Source organism: Salarias fasciatus, chromosome 20, assembly GCF_902148845.1.
Source record: "Salarias fasciatus chromosome 20, fSalaFa1.1, whole genome shotgun sequence".
Classification (NCBI taxonomy): Eukaryota; Metazoa; Chordata; class Actinopteri; order Blenniiformes; family Blenniidae; genus Salarias; species Salarias fasciatus.
In genome coordinates this window covers 12,362,424-12,378,809 of record NC_043764.1, presented here as the reverse complement: position 1 = coordinate 12,378,809, position 16,386 = coordinate 12,362,424, and the positions used below count along the sequence as shown (strand labels likewise).

The following is a 16,386-nucleotide window of genomic DNA, read 5'->3' as shown; positions in this document are numbered from 1 at the left end:
TTCATCTGTTGACTGGCAGCTGTCCAGCGGAAGCTGGCAGCAGCACCTGAAGTGCTGAATCATTCAGCCAGACTGAGACGCAGCAGCATGTTCTGACACACAGATGATTGAGTGATTGATTTTATGTTTTTCTGTAGGTAAATTTGTTATTGTGAGTACAATAAGTACCATCTGCACTGAATTTATCCTTAGTGTAGAGACTGAAAACATTGCTCAACAAGCCGCGGAAGGAACACAAAATGTGACATATTTGTAGTTTTTAAGGCAACACAGAGAGTAAATTTGGTATTTTGAGTCTATATTTTAATATTTCCTCTCCATTTTAACCTCCGTCCTTTAGCATTAGGCTTCCAATGTCACACCGATAGTTTAACCAATCGTACTTTATTAATCCCCTTGAGGAAAATGTCTTTTTTTCCCTCATTGACCAGCATTTTTTCTAAAATATGGAAGTGCAGCCACATTATGGTGCTGCAGGGAGTTGCTGGGGTCAAGGGTCATGCTCAGGAAGCCATAGTGGTGTCACTTTAAACAAAAACAGAAAAGGTACACATGAGGAGTTGGATATGTGCACGTAGGTTAAAAATATTTCCCAGTAGGATAAATAGAGAAGTTAAAAAAGGATGTGGCACAGTTGTCAACGACAAACAAAAGCTGAATGTATTTATTGACTTCAAGGTAGCTCATGTTACACATACAAGCGTACATACAGGCAAACAAAAGTCTCATGTTAATTACACAGATAGGTCACACCACAAGACTTGAGATAAACACAAAGTGCCGAAATCAAATGAAAAGCAAATCAGTTTTGGTTTGTGATGATTGCGAAACGTACCACAAGGACACATTTGCTCCACAAAATGATTTTTTGAGACCGCAGTAAGACATTTACAGTCATTTCCCCGTAATACAGTCAGGATTGTGATATCATGTGAGACCCTATTGCATATCTGTGCTTTAGTTTATTCATAGCAAAAACATAGTTTAAATATTAGTGCAACGAGCATGCTTCTTAATATCAAATCTATCAAATCCTAATGGATTTCTTTTATATCGGGGTTCCATTTCCTAGTGTTTTTTTTTTTCTCAAAGTAAGCAGAGGATTACTGCAAGAACATGATTTTTTTTCTGTGAAAAATTATGAAAAATAGACCCCATGTTGATTTTTTTTTTTTTTTTTACAGAAAACAACATTTTTAGAGAAAAAAAAAACAATTATTAAAGCAAAGCATGAAACTTTATATTGATTAAAGTCAAGTTTGTTAGATTTTGGAACCAAGGAGAAGATCTGTGGAAAAGGTTTCACACGCTGCTGTATACTTCTCAGGACATTTATACGACCAAAAATATATATATATATATATCTTGACATATTTGCCTTTGATCATTTCAGATCTCCACACCTTGCACTACCCTGCTCGTGCTCACTGCGGTTCACGTTCCTTTAGCAGTCGAACAATCTTTGCTTTGTAAATTCTGAACAGTAAAAAAAAAAAAAAAAAAGAACAGTTAGAGTAATTGAGGGTTGAGAGAGCAATGATAGAGTGAAACAGAAAGAAACGTTGAGTAAGAGCTGGAGAGAGAGAGAGAGAGAGAGAGAGAGAGAGAGAGAGAGAGAGAGAGAGAGAGAGAGAGAGAGAGAGTCTGTACAAGTGAACTTCAGGTCTGGTTGTGGTTTCATTTGGCTTTCTCAGTTGCTGCTTCTGTCTGGACTCCGGCGTCTGTAGAGTGACGTTTCTGACTCTGCACAGTGAAGAGAAAAAACAAAAAAACACTCTGAAAGTCCTTGTTTACTGCTGCATGTACTCACCTGTTTGTGTTTTATGTTACTTACTGGTATGGTTTGCATTTATTTGTCAGGGACAGTGCACAACAAAACATTAACCATAAGAGGAGAAATGCTTGGTGCCAGGTTATAGCCGAATGCTAATTTCCACCAGTAGTCCCTGGGCAGGTTGATGTTTAACAGAGAGACTGTATCTTCATTTTGTAACATTTTATGGGACAAGTAAACCATTACAGGTTATTCATGTTTCTTTAAAAATACATTTTAGGATATTGGGGGGGGAAAAAAACAGCATAAACATATTTATTTGTAATGACTGGGATGAGACAACAGGATTATGAAAACCTTTTGAAGATGTCTAGTGAGACATTATGACTATCACTAGTAAAAAACATTTGGGTCAGTGTATGTAGTGAAACATCAGTGGAGTTGATAAGCTGGATAAACATGGCATGAGTTCATGTTTCTTGATCGTCCTCTGTACCTTCATCTTTTATTGCATTTCTTTTTTGTGCTACAAAAGCTGCAGTAAATACTCTGAATTGTGTTTGCTGCCATCTAGTGGCAATACATAGACTGTAAAGTTCACCATGGAGGTAAACTACAAAAACATGTTATGTTATGCCTATAGAAAGCATATACGATAAAAACACCGAAGGAACCTGTGCCAGTATTACATACAGATGCATTTGGAAAGTTTTTCAATTATTGTATGGTTGAGAATCGATCATCCTTCTTTGTGATCTATCGGTAAAAGTGTGTATATTATAAAGTGTATATATTACTATAGGTAAAAAGTTTTCAGGGTTACATTTTGGAATTCCTAAATTAACGGAGATCTATATATCAAATTAAACGATTTTTCTTCAAACTTCCTTTTTTTCTGACCTATATTTAGTTGTTGTTGAAGTTAGTTTCCCAAAGGGGCGCGCTACTCGATTACCTTAAACGACTATTTGCGCATGAATGGGAAACAGACTTCAATTACCAAAGAAAGAGCGTTCTGCATGCTTTCTGTTTTACACGTTTGGAATTTTCAAATGGGCCTCTCAGGAATACTCATATCCCAGTTGTATTTCACTGTAACAGTCAGACTTGATTTGATGTTTTTCAAGCAGTGAAATTCTGCAGTTTGGAAATGGCTGAGTGGCAGTTCACTTCAGTGACGCTGATACATATCACAACAAACATTACACTACTGTGAGCTTTTCCTCACCAGATTTTTAAAGAACCCCTGGATGGAGTTCCTCTTCTCCAGTTTTTTAGCCCCCTTGGCTGCATCATCTGCAGCTTGGGAGGCCGCCGGAGCAGCCTTGTTGTCTACGACCACCTCTGAAGACTTGGCGGCTGCTTTGGGTTCCTCCTTGGCTTTGGCTGCCTGAGCGGCCTCTGCTGCTGCTGCAGGCGGGGTCGCGGTCTCCTTCTTGGATGCAGCCCCCTGAAAATGTTCCAGCACGGAATAGAGAAGATTAAATCATCCCTGCTCTTGATCAGCAGAGGACATGCACACCGGTGGCCGCTCATTGAGTGCAAATGGACTTTGAGATGACATTTTGAAGTGACATTAAGGTGTGCATCTGCTGTTAGGGAACCGTTTGCTTTAGTGATCTCACCATTATGAAGGATGATTGCACGTGCACAGATGTGTCATTTGAATGTTCGAATACGCCAGAAAACGGAGAGAGAGAGCGCGCCTTCAGCAGCAAAGCCGTTTAGAGCGTGTTTTAATATTCTGGTTAATAATGCATCTTTTCACAAGAGGTGATCTGTATTTACCAGTCCAGAAGTTTTCCTGAGGAGGCGAACTCCACTTGTGGAGGCTGCTTGGACTTTTGTGGTCATGTGATCTAACAGTGCCTCAAATTCACATAAATCTGTTACTTATTCTGAAGTGATCGGATCAAAATTCATACCAAGGGACTTGCAGAAGTTTAAAAGCATTTACACAGGCTTAAGTGAAGAGATGCTTACTTTGGGCTTGAAAAGAGAAAGAAAAGGCGATTTTGAGGTTTTCTTCTCCTCCTGAACAGGTGCCGGCGGTTCTGGTTTAGCAGCTGCCTCCAAAGTGCCAGTTTTCGAGGGATCCACCTTCTTTTATCCAAAACAGCAAAGAGGAAAACATGCTTCGTGAGATATTTACAAATCAAAGGCTCGGGCATCAATGAAGCCGGCTCAGTGAAAGCAGGAGCTGCCACCTGTGATGTGAAAGAGGAGGTGACGGAGAGAAAGTATCCAGCATTAGGCAGGAAAGAGAGTGAAAATCAGTTTCAGATAGGAACTCGTCCCAGGAAGAATAAAGGAGGCCACACCACCACGTGCTAGGTAAATACAGATGCATCTAAAAGAGAAGGAATTATTGAAAAGTCGGACTGAAACTCTCTTAAATTAATTAAACATAACCTGATAAGGCTTTTTTTGTACATTTTTGTATTTTTTTTTAACTGTATTCTTGATCATTTTAGCTTATAAATCAATAAAATCAGAAAGAAAGCATCTCAAAAAATGAGAATATTACACAAGATAAGATGTTTTCATTCAGAAGCCTTAATGATCACAAACAAAATGAGCTTTTCAATGATCTCCCTGGTTTTAGATGCACCTGCAAAGCTTCCTTTAAAAGGGAGGAAAAAGAAATGAATCACTTCAAGTAGTTGGAATGCATCTAAAAAGCCACTTATTTGAATCCAGACTAAAACCTCTACCAAGATAAATATTGTACATAAGTGGTTCTATTAAGTTTCTTGTCTGAACCAAATATAGATCAGCTATTTCTTAGCTTTGATAAGTCAATTCTTTTTTGTACTCATCTATATATCTTCACATTTTCTGGAGCTACGCTGAAGTGTTTTCAAATCTGCCACCAAACTGGAAAACGAAAGAGCATAAATACCAGACATAGAAAGAACAGACAGGAAATAGGCGTGTTTCCCAAAAGGTTTCTGTTCAGCAGTTCACCTCAGCTTCTACCTCTGGCTGTAGTAAGTCTTCAAACACTTGCTGGAAAAGGAAATACGTTTGTTATCACTTGTTCTGTTGAATAATATCAAAGAAGCCCTGACTTATTTTTTGTTTTTGGGTAAATTGTGCAGTGTACAGCAGTGGACTGCAGTGACAAACCTCTGTGATAAACGAATGTGTGCATTTTTGTGAATTGCAAATATCACATTGTGTGTGTTAGTTTGGAGTTAAAGGAATATTACATTTGGAACAACACATTATTTTGATAAAGTGTAGGTGCCCGTCGAGTTTCTACTCCTCATTTATGGCTCATTTACCTGCACTTCTCCTACAAATGACTGAGCCACCTCCACTGCTGCCTCCTGAAGATCAACCTTATCTTCGATCTGACAAACGCAGATTGATTACAACATGTGAAAACAGCCATGGAAATGCTGATGTAATCTGAAAATGAGAAGATTGCTCCACTCCCTAAAACAAGAACAAAACATAAAAGGCTTGCTGTGATTTACCTGCACAGGCTCTGGCGCCTCCACTGGTGTCTCCTGCAGAGCAAAACTGCTTTGTTTGAGATGCAAATGAAGATTGATCATATAAAATACTACAGAATGTGTGATTTGTGCCATGATAACTATAATGACTTCAGTGATGCTTTCGGGTCAGAGGAAGTCCCGATGTTATATTTGTGCATGTAAATACCCTGTTCGAACCAGCACAGACTCATTTAGCATTTCCTGAATGAAACAGATGAAGCAGATTGTCTCGTTTACCTCTGGCTGTACCTCTATCTGTACTGCTGGTTCGGGCACATCCTTGATTGTCTGCAGGATAATGAAGGAATTCTTACTTTTAGTGAAAGCCAACAAGTCAGGAAAGGCATGTCGTCAGAGCCTCTGAAGCAAGGGAGACATTGTTATTCAGTGTGTTGACATGCGGGGCTAAAGGGACTGGTCAGGAGTGTCAGACGAGTCAGAGAAAATTATAACACTCATTAAAACTCAGGCTACAATAACTTAAGAGTTTCAGGAATATCTTGAAATGTTCACACAGTTGTTCCCAGGTTTTAAAGGAGTCACCGCACCCGGCAAATGTGTCACTTGAATTTTATGCACATTCCTGAATGTGAGAATGGGTTCTTAGTGTGTCGTCCTTAATCCAGCAGCTTCTACACTCACGTTTAATGACAAAATGATTGCTCAGTTTGTCTCAGTGTGTTTTTCGTAGATATAATTTGAAATAAAACATCCTTCTTCCTCTTATTTCACAGGATTAAGGATTACACTCAGACAATATACTTTTTTACAAAATGGTATCGACACAGCTTTTGGTATTTTCATGTACCAAAATTCTAAATATTTTTCAGTGAATGTTATTTAGGATGTTCAGCAAGTAGTTATGTGACACATATGAAGTCCCAGTGAGTTTTAGGCCTGGGACTGCTGGCAAGACGCATAAAGTGGGATTCTTAGGGAAAATTGTTTGTCTCTTAAGTTATTATTCACATTTTTGTGTCTCTAACTACTTGTAAGTTGTTGCATCCCAGCAATGCTGAGTCTGCAGCTTAGCATGTAAATTCATGAGGCGCTCAAGGATAATATTTCATTCCTTCTATTTATTCATATTTATTGTCTGGATAAAGTAATAAAAAGGAAAAAAAAATATCATGTCACGAGAAGGATCCATGCACTGGAATCCTATTTGGTACTGATTGAAATGATAGAGTGATTATATGGATGTACGCTGTAACAGTTTATTGGTTGAATGAAGCAACTTCCTGATGAGCGAAGAGTCAATTAGTTGAGTTACAGTTTAAAGAGGCAAGATGGGATGTGTTCATCACCGAGCTGTAAAGGTGTTGATTAGGTATGATTTGGAATTTGTTAGAGCCATGTCAGCTGTTCCTCCTCATCCTACACTTCAGTCTAATGTTAAGTTTGTTGTCGTGCACTTCAGACGCTGCACACAGATTTGTTAATTACTGGAAAGAACGCACAACAACCAGATGTAACAAAATGATTTTTGCAATTCACTAATTTAAATATTTCACATGAATGTAGAGGTTGGGAGAAACGGTTGTGCTAAGTTAAGATTCATATTGTTTAAAGTATTTTTTTTCCCCCTTTTCTGAAGTGACACTAACTAAGGAGTCACATTCTCTGAAGCTTTTAACAAAACCCCCTTTTGTGCTCAGAGATCAGCCTTTTTTGCTCGGTTAGTAGCAGAATGCTCCACGGTCAGTCAAAGAGTAGAATCATCTACTGTACCACGGCTGCAGTCTTGGCTCCACTGGCTGAAGCGCCTTTGCGTTTGGGTGTCTTGATTCCTAGCCGTACCTCAAATTCACATACGGTATGTTTCAAATGATGTTCACACACTGTGGAACATGCAGCAGAGAACCTGCCAGAGGTGTAGCGTGAAACTGCATTCATTTGGTTTTTTTTGTCTTTTTTTCTTTTACCTTTTGGCGGAAGAAGCTGCTCAGAGCATCTTTGGCTGATTTTCCTTTAGAGGACTCGGCTTCCTTCGCCGCAGCTTTTGGTTCTTCCTTAGGCGACGGTTTTGCAGCTTTGGCGCTCGGTTCTCCTTTGACTTCCAGTTTCGGTGGCTCTGGAGGAGGCGGCGGTGGGATAGACATCCCTTTGGGCGGTGCAGGCGGTTCAGATATCTGTGCAACCTGTGAAACAAAGCGATATCACATACAAATTTATGGTTTTAATTTGAAAAAAAAAAAAAAAACAAGAAAACTATCTGAAGTATTATAGTTAATGAGCAAATAAAGTCACAGAAAGTCATTAGTTTTGTCTGAACTGTGAGATTTGTCACGCAAGCAAACCATGCTCAGGGCTATATGCTCACAGTAGTTGTTGCTGCTGGTTGACTCTCCGTCTGGGACTATTTTGCAACAGAAAAAAGATGAGTGGCTTGTCAAATAAAGTTAGATAGAATCAAAGAAAGATCAGCAGTGAAATCCCGCAAATAGAGAAAATGCAATAAGCAAAAGAAGGAAACAAAGGAAACGTTGGATTCTTACTATACTAATGCATAAAGAAACATATTTTCACCTGATCTTTTGCTGCATCAGGAGAAGCTGTTTCCTTTTTGGATGTTTTTGTGGTGTTCACCTGTGCAACAACGACAAAAAAGCAGAAGCATCATAATGTGCAACGTGTAGCATCATGATGCATTGTGGGATTTTGACCTATACAACAGCAAAGCTGCAGTGTCAGAGGATATAGCTGATGCAACAGCAACAGCAAAATAATTATTTGTATGAAACAGAAGCCTTTCATGGGTGCAGACATAGGCCTCTATGGTAAGCTCACTGAGGCCCACAGAGACGCACACTGAGCTCCCTGACAGAGCACATACAGTACATGCGCTGTCATTGTGACGGCCATTGTGCTCCGGAGATGGCGTAGGCCTGCCCTCGCTCTATCTTCACAAATCTCAACTTCCAACCGCACAGGCCTCCCTTGTGAGCTCACACGATGGGACGAACAATGGGCCGCCACATTCCCGCATGTTCAAAGACTCGATTAGCATGAGGCTAGGGCAATGGTAACTCTTTAAAACGGCATGAATCCAAAAGACAGCACGATGAAGAGGAAATACAATAGCTGCTTGTTGCAAGGTTTTCAATCAGGCGCTGCCGTCGCGGCAGATTTTGGTCATGGATACCTTCAGTTCCTTCTGCAGTTATAGTCTTTTCCAAAGTTTTACAGAGAATAAAATCACAAATGCAGAAAACAAATGAATCCAGGTTTATCGTCCCGCCCTGTGTGTGTGTGTGTGTGTGAGTGTATTTATTTAAAGATTTTGCCTATCCTTTCTGAAGCATGCTTGGGTTTGACCCACCCTATATTTTCAGAATTGTTGGGACCTGCTGGTTGTTTTAAAATACAAACTGTAAAAGAAATTTTTTTCAAGCATTTAAAGAATTTCAAGGCACAATTTGATTTTTTGTACATTCTAAATTTTATTTATTTATTTATTTTTTATTATTACAATATGTATATAATTAAGTTTGGTTCATTTTATTTTAAGAGTACACTTAAATATTATCATTGTTTTCACAGATTTTTTTGGTTAGAACATTTTTAAAACACAGTTTTTTGTGCTATGAAAATAAATATATTAATATTCTTACATCTTTTTGCTTTTTGACTTATCATTGATGAGAGGCTCGTCAGGCAGATCTTTAGTGAGACATTATAAATAACTGATCCTGCTGTTTCAATAACTGCAATCAAAGAAACTTGCAGATAAGTTACACTTCTTTCTCAGTGATCTGGTTTTATTTCAGCAAATAGACATACATTGAGTAAATATATCACATCTCAGTGCCACTTACTAGGGTTTTGAGGAAGTTCATAACTGAGCTGTCTTCTGGGCCCGTCTCCTCTCGGCTTTCTGCAGCTTCACTGTTCGCCTCCTCGGATTCAGGAGCTTTCTCTTCCTCCTCCCGTGGAGCAGATTCTGGAGTCTCAGGTTGTGGCTCCACTAGTGCCTCGGCTTCCTGCTTTGGGCTGTCAGCCGTCTCCTATACACCATGACAGAGAATTAGCCTTTGAGATTTATGTTAGAGCAGCACAGCTGATATGCGAGCGGCGAGTGTCTTAATCGCAGCATTGAGATGGGAGCACAATTCCAACCATGCCTCTGCCTACTCGGGGGCATCGCCAACAATCGCCCTTTTATTAGTGTGTGTGTGTCCCACCCATCACTCATTGATATTCAACAATGTGTGAGAGTTATGCCCTGAGAAATGTCAGGAAAACCAAATACCTTGCTGTGTCCTCAGGACGACTGCGGTTTAAAGGGCTGAACTGATGAACTCAGATTGTTTTGTGAATGAATTTAGCTCCTCCATCATGGGTTATCTAACTAGTCTGCAGCTTTACTTCAGCTTTATTTGTCTCTGAAAGTGATTTGATACCTTCAATGTAAAGTAAATCAGGAATACAAGAGACAAAAAAGAAAAAAAGGGTCAGAGATTCAGTTTTTTGTCTTTTTTATTTACATTTTTTCATCTTTTTGTACATTTGAGCTTTTTTTTTTTTTTGGTGACACTGCAAGAGCAAGGGAACATTATTTGGCAACATATCTTTTATAATTAGTTTTTACAAGTTCGGGACATTGGCAGAGGTTGCAAATTCACTTATTCCAGCAGCCACATACAGTTCAGTTTCCTCTCAGGTGGGTCAAATCAGAAAAAGGTTGATAAAACATATGAAATCAAAATGTTGGACAACTTAATATGGTTGGAAGTTTCCATTTATTGGTAAAACACTTGACTTCAAATACTCCCAAAATGCCCCTCATGGATTTTGAGGTGTGAAAAGGTGCATGAACAGGTGAAAGTGAATAACACTGGGAAGTGTTTTAAAACTCAAACAAAAAAAAAACCCCAAAAAAACTATAAAGTAAAATCTGATCAATAATGACATTCCAAAATCCTTTTTTTTTTTTTTTTTTTTGTTTTGAATTTGTCACATTCATTTTTACCTCAAACATTCTGTTTCAAAATTTTGTGTTAGAAATTTGTTCAGAAAAATTACAAATACAGTCGTTGCTTATTTCAGATTTGCAGTGGTTCAGTCAAAACAGCTACAGTAACAAGGACACTTCAATAATTCATTGCAGGTATTCGAGGTAAAATGCACAAAGTGTATCGAAAAGCATTTTTCTAAAACACTAGATACACTTTATCATCACAAATACTTCTCACATGATAAATACTGATAAGGCAGAATAATAACTGAAATGGTAGATAAATGGCATCAAAATACTATTTTGGAATTCCACAAAAGAAATATGTTAACCAATCAAAACATCTTGAGATCACATTGTTTGTAGAGCACCTCTCGACACTTTCACGTATGTCCAACAGTTTATTCTTCTTTTATTGAGTTTACTGTCAATGTCATGATGCTTCGTCTTTAATTTCATCTCCAATAATCTTCGGAGGACCGACACACACCTGCAGCAGTGGGATGCTGCTCACTCTCATCCACTGGCTCTTCAGAGACGACACGGTCGGCCCCAGTGCACCCGCATCGACACATCTCACGGCAGCTTCTGTGTTTTCCAGCAGAGTCTTGCACTGGAGCTTCAGCTGGAGCAGCCGTCTCTTGGCAGAGTTGAAGTCAAGCGCAGGGGTCAGACTCTCGGTGGCGTCCATCCTTCCTGCTCGTGCGACTTTAGGCTTCCTGTTTGCCTTTTTGACTAATTGAAGCTTGTTTGAAGGGGCTTCAGGAAGTGACAGACCTGTGTTCTTCAGCATCCTGCCAGGTGCGACTTTATTTCGAGGGCTTGGACTCTTCGCTGGTCTTCCCTTTGACATCCAGCCGGCTGCGTCCCGATCACCTTCGGAGAGACGATACCGCTGCTCTCTGCAGCAAACCCCTGTGATTTTTCTTTTAGAAGATGATTCCCACAGAGGGACATGTCCTTCAGCACCCTCTACCACAGTCTCATTTTCATCTGATGAAGCCTCCGGAGCAGCCTCCGCTTGTTCTTGTTCTTGATTTGGGGGCATGAAACGCGCAGCGTCGACGACCTCTTCCACCATCGTACTGAGGTACATGGGGGCATCAAAGACCTCTTCTGGACTTTCATCAGCACTTTCAGGATGGAGTTGTGTTTTCTCAGCCATTTCTTGAGCCATATCGGCGGTCACATCTTTTTCAAGTTGAATATTTGCAGGTTTGACAGCTTCATTGGACGCAGGCTTCTCTCCATCAGCATCTGCAGGGCAAAGTTTGGCCTGCTCCTTCATTTCTTGTGTATTTTTGGCTGCAGCAGTGATCTCTTCGCTTGCTGATGCCCCCTTAACTTGAATTTCTTTCTCAAAAAAGGCAGAACCCTCCTCGGCGGACACTTCTCGGTTTGCGGGTGTGGGGATTGGCTCCTCACGAACAACCTCGGAGATTGCTCCCATCACCATTACAGCTGATTGTTCATCTGGGGAGCGAATGCCAATTGCGTCCGCGGCCTCGGGAGTGACAGCATTAGGCTCAGGTTCAGCAGTTTCAATCAGCACAGCATCAGCGGACATGTCTCCAGCTTCTTCACTGTTGCCTCCAGTAATTACCTCATCTGCTGCCGACTCTGATGTGATTATATAGGTGTTGTCAGCACTCTCATTTTCACCTGCCAAAACTGTTTCAATACAATTCGCCACCACTGGTGGAAGGTTATAAAGCACCGCCAGCGACGTCTTGCGAGTCTGTTTTTCCTGGACGATGTGATCTCCTGTAATGGATTTGCTTGAGTCAGACTCAGGTGTTGCAGCCATTTGTGGCTCCGGTTCCGGCCTGAAATTTTTTGTAAAATCCATCCTCTTCACTCCCAACAGCATGTTCTCGTACATGCCCTCTATGATGAACTCATCCGACTGGCTCGTCGCGGTTGTGCCACTTGTCATGTCTTCCAACAGTACGTTAATAAAGGCATCCACAAATTCTTCCCGCGGATCCCTCCAAGATGCTGCAGGCTTCGCCGTCGATCCTTCTTCTCCTGGGCCTTCAGCGTTGTTGTTGTTGGTGTCGTTGTCTTCTCCAGTTTGAGCTGAAGCGTCTGCAGTAAGGCCTCTGTCCGTCTGCGTCCACCTCTCCGCTGTTAGGCACTGGCATCCTCCACCGTTGACGTCCGCTCTGACTCCATCTTCAGCTCTTGGATCCTTCATTATGAACATCAACACCCACGTTTAGATGACATACCGGTCATGTTTGTTTAGTGACCACCATGCAGTGGAAAGGATGACTTTTAGGACTTTTGGTGACGATATAATGTAAAGCGATTTGCATTCTCGTGGGTTTTTGGATTCAATATTTTTAAAAATGTCTGTCTCCTGTGTGAATTTCATTTGTAGCACTGAGAAGCAAAACACTGATTGTCGCCAGAGACATCCATACAGTTACCCTTTACTGAACACTAACAATATTGTCTCTGTGTTGGGGGAGCAAAATGGAAAAGTGATACGGGCACTGCGCCAATATGCAAACTTCACATAGAACGATTAGCTTTTTAGAGACAATTTTAGTACTGAATGTACAAGTTATTGGGGCTGTTTTTCTCTAAACATTATTCCATAATTGTGAATTTAACTAAAGATAAACTACAGGATGTAATTACCCTTATGAAGAAGTATTATTTCAGCATATATCAGACTATAGTTATAAACATGCTAATTTTTTGGGATAATTTCAGTGTCTTGACGGAGTTTATTAAGAATACAAACATTAGTTTATCATATAATGCTGCCAAAATCAATCAGAGGAGTGCACTCACCACCTGTGGTTCATTTGGCGGAGGACTGACATCTGACTGATCTTCGCTTGACGTGTTCTTTTCCTCCACGGTCTCAGCTTCAGGTGGAGGAGGCGACGGCTGCTCTTTCTTTTTAAACATTTTGCTAAAAATATTAACTTTTTCCTTTTTCACTTTTTTTTCTTCTTCATTGACAGTGGCGGCTTCGGGAGCCTCGACGGGCTTCTCATCGGTGGAATCAGGGGTGTCGGGAGTGACCTGATCACTGTCAGGTTTGTCATTGGTCGCGTCAGGAGTATCAGGAGTGACTTGATCGTTGGATGGTTTCACATCGGTGGCATCAGGGGTGTCAGGAGTCGCTTGAGCAGAGTCAGGGATTTCAGGGGCGGCTCCGTCATTCGGAGGCTTCTCAGTCGTGGCGTCAGGGATTTCAGGGCTGACCTGATCGCTGGCAGTCTGGGATTCTGAGTCGATAATCACATACTCAGCCGGAACTATGGTGATGCCGTCAGATGGCGGTTGACCGTCTTGCTGGGCGGCAGCTTCGTTCTTGACTGTGACGCAGAGAAATGGGTTGTTAAAAAGTACACAAAAGACCAAAATGATGTGCAGTTATAAACAAGATGGGCATACTAACACAAACTGAACAACAATTGAAACTAAGAATTAAACCCTCCATGTGGTCCATATGCTACACCATATTATATATATAGTGCAGGGCTGAAAGTCTTTAAGATATTTATGCAAAAAAACAAATTTTAACCCCCCCCCCTCAAAAAAATATAAATCTGCAAAGTTTTTAAAGCATTTTTAAATTAACATTTTCTTCCTTAATGACTTCAGAAGGAGGGCATTTAAACCGACACCTGAAGTTTAAACAACAGACATTATTTTAAAGACACAATTTTTATCCCAACGATGTAATAAAAAATGCTGAGTGCAGCACAACTTTACAACAGAAAGTATATGAAAACACAAATATGTGATAAATGCTGTTGATACAAATTGAAATTAGAAACATATTTAAGCAGGAGGCAGGAAGGGAGGGTCGTGAAATGGCTGAATGACAAATGAGCATCTGCAGCATCAACATCAAGGCTTAGACAAACTCAGAGTTTAGAAAGCATTCCTCAGTGTTAATGCTGCTGCATGGACTCAAACCACACCGTGACGGGATATACACACTGTAGCTGCTCCTTCTCCATGGGACTACGCCTGTAGTTTACACTGGAAGACTCAAGACACAATCCGGACGGGAGTCACTGTGTTGACAGAGCTTTACAGAGGCACTGCTGACTAATCCAGTACAGGCATGGCAAATCGGCTGATTTTACCAGTCAGAGACTGACTAAACAAAAATCTCCCTTTTGCATTAGGCTGAATGACTGATGAGCAGTAGATTACTCAATTTTCATTGAATCTGCATGTTCTTCTCCCATGACACGCTAATGTCGTATATCATGATTTTATAACAAGCACAACCTTAGAAATAAATTGCACTCACCATCATTGAGCAGTCCGTTAGGTGTGGCTTTTGGGGCACTGCCATTCACCGGCCCGTTCTCATGTTTCTCAGGAATTTTCTCCTCCTACAAAGAAATAAAACAACAAATAAATATCAGTGCCGTCAAGTTTGCAGATCAATCCTTGCTACCAGTTTGTACTTTAAAGAGAAGTACAGTTTCTTCCAATAAATAGATGTATAAGAGTTAAAGCATTTTCAGAAAATCAACAAAGAAATAAAATCTCTTTGTGTTTCTGAAATGGGTATACTCGTTCCAAATGCAATGCATGCAGGACTGTAGTGTCATTTACATAGTTTTTACCTTTTTTAGCTCAGAGCTCTTGGAATTCTCGTTTCCCATTTTCTCTCCAGTCAAAACAAGCTACTTCAACAAAAAAGAAATAGAAAAACAAACAAAACAGAAATGTAGCTTTGTAATGAGAACAACATATACTCACATAATCAGCAGACTGTGCTTTTAAAATGTTGATATTACCGTTATTCTCCTGTCTTACCTTATCTTACTTCCACAATAAACTTAGGGATGTCTTCCTCTGGAGAAAAAAATTCTGTATGTCTCTCTGTCTACGCTCGCTCCTCCTGCTCAGCTGTGTTGTTAACAGCCGATTATACGTGGACTTTTAAAGGGTGTGACTGTTTTAAGGACTGAACTGGATGTCCTCCAGTTAAAGATCCATTGTTACTCATTGGTCGAAGCACATGATTAACTTAAAAAAAATTCTATTTTTCAAGTGTCTGACAAAATTTTTAAGGCCAACAGTCTAATCAGTCACACAGTGATAAGGGACTTCAGCATCTATTGTTAACAAACCAAAGACGGAACAGGAAGCTGGACCAGCTAAACCTGTCTGGCACCCAGTTACATGAAATAAACTCATCTGCATTTCAGACACTGTCGTTTTAACCTGATTTAAAGAGAATTTCCAGAGCATTTTAACACTAAGTTCATCAGGGGTTTGAAAGTGTGATTGTATTATAAGATCAAATGAATGAAACTAACAAATCCTCATCAGACAAATCCCTTATTGGTTTCTTAATACTGGCTAATAAGAGGAAAATGTTTTGAGTTGCTGAGACCAAACGTCTGTCTTATTGTTCCGATTAATCAAGGCTGACAGTTCTGTAATGAAATCATCTGCTTGTGAACGGTTGTTTTGAGGCATCATTAAGCCCCTGTCAATGCATCAAGCCTATCAATGGTCAAAAATAATTTGTCTTCCTGTTGTTTTTGCAGTTTTGGTGTGCAAAGCATTCTCAATTTATCTGCTCTCTTTTACAGTGGGGGGGGGGGGGGGGGGGGGGGCACAACAGTCTTGAACTTATGACTGAACAAGTTTTTTTCCCTGAAAATCCAGTTAATTCTATGCAAATCAACCAAACATCTGAAGTGCAAATTGAAGTCATTTTTAACAGAAATCTCAAGTATTTGTGAAAGTTTTTTTTTTTTTTTCATGGCAAGACTTGGAATCCATGAGCACAATGTCCCAATTGTAGTTTGTAGCCTGCAAACTGAGGTGGGTGTTGGATTCCCCTGTTGGGATTGTGCACTTATGACTTCATGCAGAGCTTGCAGCTGAGAGACCTCAAGCAAACTCTTCATCATGTACCAACGCAGAACAGCCTACTAGTTTTATCAGCGGTGCAACTGATACAAAAGGGACATTGATTTTATGACTGAAATACTTAACTCAACAGATTTATGGCTATTCGGGTCAAAACAACAGTGATTCCTCATTATGCTGCCCGGATGCAGGCAAGTGTCAGTTTTAGGTGATACAGCTAAGTCTAGTCATAATTGAATTAATAGCATTCACGCCTTAAAAACCCATCTAGTAAATATTTGAAC

General features: G+C 40.2%; 1 protein-coding gene across 16 annotated transcripts; it reads right to left on the bottom strand.

Annotated features, from left to right (window-relative positions):
* Positions 1–650: 650 nt before the first annotated feature.
* On the bottom strand, positions 651–15,172 carry bcas1 (brain enriched myelin associated protein 1). Of its 16 annotated transcripts, none has more exons than XM_030118977.1 (17): positions 15,035–15,172; positions 14,842–14,901; positions 14,520–14,604; positions 13,037–13,569; positions 9,096–9,284; positions 7,807–7,866; positions 7,601–7,636; positions 7,203–7,418; positions 7,009–7,077; positions 5,515–5,565; positions 5,257–5,289; positions 5,062–5,130; positions 4,742–4,783; positions 3,758–3,877; positions 3,563–3,643; positions 3,003–3,224; positions 651–1,743 (listed from the first exon to the last, which is right to left on the bottom strand). In XM_030118977.1, exons 2-17 carry the CDS (start codon positions 14,878–14,880, stop codon positions 1,678–1,680), a joined length of 1,911 nt encoding a protein of 636 aa, XP_029974837.1. In that variant the 5' UTR covers positions 14,881–14,901; positions 15,035–15,172; the 3' UTR covers positions 651–1,677. The 16 variants fall into 16 exon arrangements, with proteins under 16 accessions (XP_029974837.1, XP_029974839.1, XP_029974840.1 ...); XM_030118979.1 differs by having other exon boundaries at positions 3,758–3,874; XM_030118980.1 differs by having other exon boundaries at positions 4,754–4,783.
* Between the last annotated feature and the right edge of the window lie 1,214 nt (positions 15,173–16,386).

Excerpts from the sequence above, each read along its gene's own strand:
- bcas1 (XM_030118977.1), bottom strand. The coding sequence starts at position 14,880 with ATGGGAAACGAGAATTCCAAGAGCTCTGAGCTAAAAAAG. Across the intron at positions 14,605-14,841 it reads AGAGCTCTGAGCTAAAAAAG|GAGGAGAAAATTCCTGAGAA; the intron begins GTAAAAACTATG and ends ATTTCTTTGTAG. Across the intron at positions 5,566-7,008 it reads GAGCCAAGACTGCAGCCGTG|ACAATCAAGGATGTGCCCGA; the intron begins GTACAGTAGATG and ends ATTATCCTGCAG.